The sequence below is a fragment of the Equus caballus genome, chromosome 22, assembly GCF_041296265.1.
Source record: "Equus caballus isolate H_3958 breed thoroughbred chromosome 22, TB-T2T, whole genome shotgun sequence".
NCBI lineage: Eukaryota > Metazoa > Chordata > Mammalia > Perissodactyla > Equidae > Equus > Equus caballus.
The window spans coordinates 21,194,048-21,200,047 of record NC_091705.1 but is presented as its reverse complement, the minus strand read 5'-3'; the positions used below and the strand labels follow the sequence as shown (position 1 = coordinate 21,200,047).

Sequence of the window (6,000 nt, the reverse complement as noted above, 5' to 3'; positions counted from 1 at the left end):
CGGATGCAGAGCCTGGGAAAGGCTGAGATGCCACCTCATTTAGGCAGCGAACTTCCAGATTAAGCAAACAGACTTGGAAGTAAGTCGCTCACATGTGGGTGCGAATCTCCTGGTTGCATAGATGCGGATTAACTCATTTCTCCCCCAGTAGGATAACAAAAATAATATGTCATAGGATCGATCTGAAGATGAGAAAAGGCAATATATGTGAAGTGTTTAGCCAGTGCCTGCCCATGGCGAGCAGGAAACTGATGGTGGTTATTATTTCCATCTTTACGTTGACTGATTCATTTATTCAAAAATCTATGTGCTCCCGCCGTGTGGCGAGCCCATGCGAGGATCTGAGAGTACGTGAATAACATGCAGTCTGTGCCCTCGGAGAGCTCAGTCTGGGGATGGGGCAGACACAAACAGACCACTCCAGGGCAGTGAGATACACGTGGTGACAGAGGTCCTAGAGTGTGCAGAACGCTGTGGGGGCCCAGAGGAGGAGAGGACGTTGATCCTCTTTTCCAACCACGTCTATTCAGTCCCACCTTTCTCAAAATCCAGCGTTCCCGCCTTCTTCTTAAAGACCTAACCTTGTTGTCATGGTGCCAGGTCTTCATTCCCACTCCAGTTCTGGGGGAAGCCTTGAGAACTTTCTTCTCCGTTAGGAATCCTTGAAGCATTATCTTTTTTTTTTTTTTAACTCTCTTATCTATCACAGGAAACCTGTGTTCTTGTAAATAACCACAATAGGATCTTTTGAAAACCATATCCCCTTGAAAACAACAAAAAAGCAAGCAAAAATGTAGACTGTCAGAATGCCCCAGACTCCCTTTTTCTCCCGATGGAGAAGCTGGGTGCAGGAGAAGTTATGGCTCACCCTCCAGCCTTAGACAGCACATGGCGGAACCTGGATGAAACCGTGTCGTGACCGCAAGTTCAGTGGCTGTCCTGCCGCCTCATTAAAAAGAACAGTTCCCCACCCCCACCTAACCTGGGATCAAACTGACATTCAGCTCCTGATGATATCTCGGTTTAATCCAGGACGGCACACATCCATGCGCTTTCCACCTGCATCGCCTTGGGTGACTATTCCCACCACTTGGTACTCTGAGAAGGGCGGGCGTGATTCCCTCAGTCACAGACAGGGCTTCAAGTTTTAATGATGGCCCAGAGCCCAGCCAGCATCTGAACTCAGTGCTTCCAATCCCCAATCAACTGCTCTTTCTGCTACACTGCAACCCTGAACAGCCGCGCTGTGCTGAGCATCTCACACTCCTTGTGCAGGTGGAAAACACCCATATGGTGTCTAGCGAGAAAGGGCTAAGCAATTTTCTGCTTCTGGGTTTGGTGGAGACATTTCTTTGACCAGAGGACTTCTCATGCCAGTTCTGGACCAGATGCTTCAAAAAAAACGTGACATCACTTCCTAAACCCTACAATCCAGGAAGTTGTTTATCTTTGAAAAAGATCATAAAAGTGAACTCTTTGCATGTCTTTCTTATCTCCCCTCTTCTCCCCAAACTGGTCTTGCCCAACAGGATGACCTTCCACTGGGTGACAAGTATGTCGTAAGTGAAACGTTTACAGGCACTACAGGAATGACCTGGTGCCTCGCCCACCTCATTAGAATCCTAATTGGGGTGTGTCGGAGAGGCTTCTATATATGGTACAGCCATCCCCGGCAGCCCGTCTCCCCACTGACCGTGCCATTCCCAGACGAGCCGGAGAAGAGGCAGAGGAAGGAGAAACATGAGTGGTGAGTGCGTGGCGTCTTCTCTACAGGTCCTTGCTGGAAGCCTGTGCTTCTCCTGAACCTCCGCAGAGACCAGAGCGTCCAGCTCCAGACAGTTGCCTTGGGGGCTCTGATGGCTGGATCTTAGTATTTTAGGGTTCTATTCTTTCTCAGTGGCTACCGAGTCCCTCAGCGTGGTCCCAGGTATACATGTTTGGAATGTAGTCCTGAATAATAGGCAGGGCATTCAACCCAGCTGGAGGTCACATCTGCTTAGACAGACGGATGAGCTTTGCCGTGTCAAGCCGGCTGGCACCTGCTCCCCATGTTTCTCAATGCGGTTTTACCCAACTGTCAGTAACATAGGCAAAGAGAAGCACATCTCAGAGCTATAAGGGAGCGAGAGAGTGACAGCATGTGAGTTGATTTAAAAGAAACCATCCTCAGCACTGGAATGCTCCCAAGTAAACTCACGTCCAGAAGTACCGGCAGCCTCTTTAAAAGTGACCTGATGAGCTGAAACCTCCCAGTGGCAGAAGGAGCCGGTGCACCAAAGACCGTCTCTACGAGCAGCACCAGGGAAGGGGGGTGGACGAGAACAAGAAGTGCAGGTTTTCTTGCTCTGCGGTCACCCTCGAGGATCTGGGCTCTTGTTAGACAGCACCCCTGCCAAGCAGCATGCTAATTATTGCCTGTCACGGGGTGCTCAGCCTGGTGGGTTGACAGCGACGCCAAACCCAAACAAGGCATGAGTCAAACCTGTAAAATATTGTGAATGGCGGTTAGGACCGCGAGAAGGTTTGCCAAAGAAATCCCCAAGCCTGATGCAAAAGGCAAATGGCGCTTACTCCCGAAATCACAAAGATCAGGACAGGGTGGCTGCAAAAATAGGTCCCCTTCCCTGTCCCCCGCTTCCTCCTGGGAACATACAGCATTGCTGGGTCGCCAAAAGAGGAGCTCTGGATCCCGTAGGCTTTAGCAAGAGGGGATGTCAGCTGTCACCCAGGCCATCTCCCTCCCTCCAGGAGGAGCAGGAAGCTGAGGCCCAGGAGGGGGTAGACACTTGCCAGGGTCACACAGAGTGTTGGTAGGAGAGCCCGGGCTGGGTTCCAGCAGCAACATTTCCACCGTGTCCTGCTACCAGAGTGGAGTTCATAAAAGAGTGCGTGTGACATCTGGGACCCAGGAAAGCTATACTGAGACTGGTTTCTCATTTGAACTCTGTTACCAACTGCTTACGTGTCCCCTGCTGCCACGGAGCCTCAGGTTCCAACTGCAAGACGAAAGGCTTGAAATCAGTAGGTTTTAGGCTCTTTCCAGTACTGACTGCTCTCTCGCCATGAGAGGAAACCAGGGACAGAGAGCCGAGGGCCCGGCATGTGCTCACCCCTGGGAGCATGCACACTCACGTGGCTCTGAGGCCCTGCAGGGGGCCTGTGACTAGCCCGCCCACTGTAAGCCCCTCTTGACATCCCAAGGGGCCCGCTGTGTCAGTGCCTGTGACTCATGGAGACACTGAGCTCTTAGAACCCAACGCCTAAATCAACTGGGTGTTCTAAGGTCACAGCAGAATGTGGACAATGGCTGGATGGGAGAAAATCAATTTTTAAAAGAGGCGAGGGAGAGACAGGCAAATACCTTCATTCCTTTAAATTTGTCACACACATAGTTCCTAGCTCAGCAACCACTCAGCCAGGTGGTGCTCAGTAAGTGTTTGCTGAATGAATGAATGTACCTGTTGGATGCGTAGGGAAAGGAGTCACGGTAGGTGCAAGGGGAACAGATGGATGAGATGCAGTCTCTGTCCTCAGTGAGCTCACAGCCTGATAGTGCTTGGTGACATCAGTTCAGAGGCAAGTGGCCTGCAAGGTGGACTGTCACTCAGCTGCATCCAGTTACAGACCAAGTGTTCTGGGTGCCAAGAGAAGGAGATTCATCCGGGCCAGGGCTGAGATAAAGAAGACCCTGGGAAGCAGATGGCATTGGTCATGGACGATGAGTCAGTCTTGGTCAGGAGTAGTTTTGTGGGGTGAGGAGTGTTTTGGGCAGAGGGAACAGGAAAATAAATGGAGGTGGGTTGGCAGCTGTGACCCAGGGGACCAGCAGAGTCCTCACATTGAGAGGACTCTGTGTCCAGCTCTTAATTTAAGGTTCTTGTTAGAGTCGGTGGGGGTTCAGTTCTTCCGTCTCCTGGTGGAGAGGGCAGGTGGGCTGTGGGTGGGGATGATGGTGGGGAAGCCCTGGCAGTGTTTTGCACCAGTACTGTGGCATCCTCTGCCTACTGCCCACCAAGGCCTGAGCCTGAGTGGACAGGAATACAGGCTGTGAACACAGACAGCAGGCCCAGTGTGGACGGAAAGCATTGTTCCCCATGCCCAAAGCCACTCGGAGACCCTGGGTCAGAGGCAGAGTCCTCAGGGGACAAGCTTGAACCGCAGCCTCTGCCTGCAGGAGGCCAGAACCTCTGTTCTGAAGACCAATGCTCTGTCCCGCTAAGGTGGGAAGCTTCCTTGCCAACTGCTTTACTGGGCAGGGCTCTGGTCTCGGCTCCAGGGACCTACTCCTCTGGCCTCACTCTCCAGTCTGCAGAGGCCCTGTGTCATTCTGGGCTGTGGGCCTGCCACAAAATGTTTTTCCTTGGTGCTGGGACACCGGTGGCTCTTTCTCCTGCAGAAGCAGTCAGGAATTCCTCCGGGGTTCCCGCCTCCTCCTCGTCTGTAAATCTTCCAGGAGCATCTGGGCTCTCCTCCCACTGGGCAATGGCTTCGTGTTTCAGCCACCTGGACAGGAGCAATAGCTACGCTCTCTCTGAAAGCGGATCAGCCCTCTGGGCTCAGAGGCTCATGGCTCCAGCTGCTCAACGTTTGAAATAAGGATGAGCTGCCTCTTCTCTGCTCCAGTCCCACCCGCTTTCTCTCACCTGCAGCAGCAGCTGCTCCCTGTTTATCAGATAGACTTGCCAGCGGCGGCCTCCCGCCTGGAAGGAGGGCTGCCAGAGTTTCAGCCTTTGCTATCTAGGATTATACACAGAGGTAGACTAGCTGAAGGGTTACGAGTGCACATCTGACACGCTCTGGCTTGAGTCTCAGCTCTCTCCCTACCAGCCGAGTGATCTGGGGCAGGCTGTTGAACTTGCGTGACTCAGTTTCCCCACCTCTAAAATGGGGTTATTGTGATATCTACCTCCTAGGTGCTCAGTCCACATAGCTTCTTGTTCCTTTGGAACTTCTATGAGCCTGTTTTCCCCTTGCCTTGGCGGTCTAAAGAAAAACCCTCTGAGATGAAGTCTGCTTTCTAATCAAGGATGATGCCCAGGGGAACCTCTCCCACTAGAAGCCTGCCCGCCCCCTTGCCTGCGCCCTTCACATTCCCAAGTGCCCCAATGTGCTGTGCTCATTCACCTCAAGTGGCTTCTCACCCTGCCTCCTCCCTGCTGGGCTGTGCTCCTCTGACTGGCAGTCATTCTCCTCCCCAGGGCCCACATGCCGGCCTGGGGTGTGAGCTGAAGGAGGAAATTCTTTTCCCTATCACTTGGGAGTGGAGGGAAGGAGGCCCCAGGGATTTTGGTAGGGGCGGAGAGATGAGTTGAGAAGGGGTCTGCATTCCCTAGCGACCTGATCTTCCTCCCTTGTCAGAAGGAGGCAGTGATTTCCCCGGGGCCTCCCTCCCAGAGCTGCCATGTGGCTCAGGTGAGATAATTAGCATGAAAGAGCTCGGGTGAGTGTAAAATGATATATAGGCCTAAAGTAATGATTCTCAGTCCTGGCTGCATATTAGAATCACCAGAATTCTAAAAAGAAATACCAATGCTGTCCCTAACCCAGAGATTCTAATTTAATTGTCTAGGATGGGGTTCAGGCCAAAATAACACTCTCCAGGCGATCCTCACATGCAGCAAGGGGCGTGGACTGGTCTGAGAGGTTCCAAACTCTTTGGAAGTGAAGGGGGCCGGGGTCCTTCCTTCCACTCCTCTCCCTCTGACCACGTGATAGGAGGCAGGCAGTAGGCTATGGGTGGCCCTTTCTCTCTGGGGCTTCCTGGAACTGTGCCCAGTCACTGCCACCACAACCACCTTGGCTGGCTGCGGGACGGCAGCTTGGAGTCATGTGTGGTCAGGCAAAACTGGCTTCCAGGCTGGGCTTGGGTCCAGGCTCTGCCTGAGCGTGTAATATTTGGCAAGTGACATCACCTGACTAGACTTCCAAATCCTTCATCTGTGAAATGGGAATAGCAGCCTCGTAGGGTTTTTATAACTAATAAAGGACATACGTAGGAAA

At 52.5% G+C, this 6,000-nt stretch overlaps 1 protein-coding gene across 1 annotated transcript in view; it reads left to right on the top strand.

Annotated features, from left to right (window-relative positions):
• Positions 1-1,540: 1,540 nt before the first annotated feature.
• TGM3 (transglutaminase 3) overlaps positions 1,541-6,000 on the top strand; it is a 40,289-nt gene continuing 35,829 nt past the window's right edge. Inside the window, exon 1 of the mRNA XM_001497589.5 lies at positions 1,541-1,747. Within this exon, the coding sequence (XP_001497639.2) occupies positions 1,741-1,747 (7 nt within the window). The 5' untranslated portion in view covers positions 1,541-1,740. The remainder of the gene's footprint in view (positions 1,748-6,000) is intronic.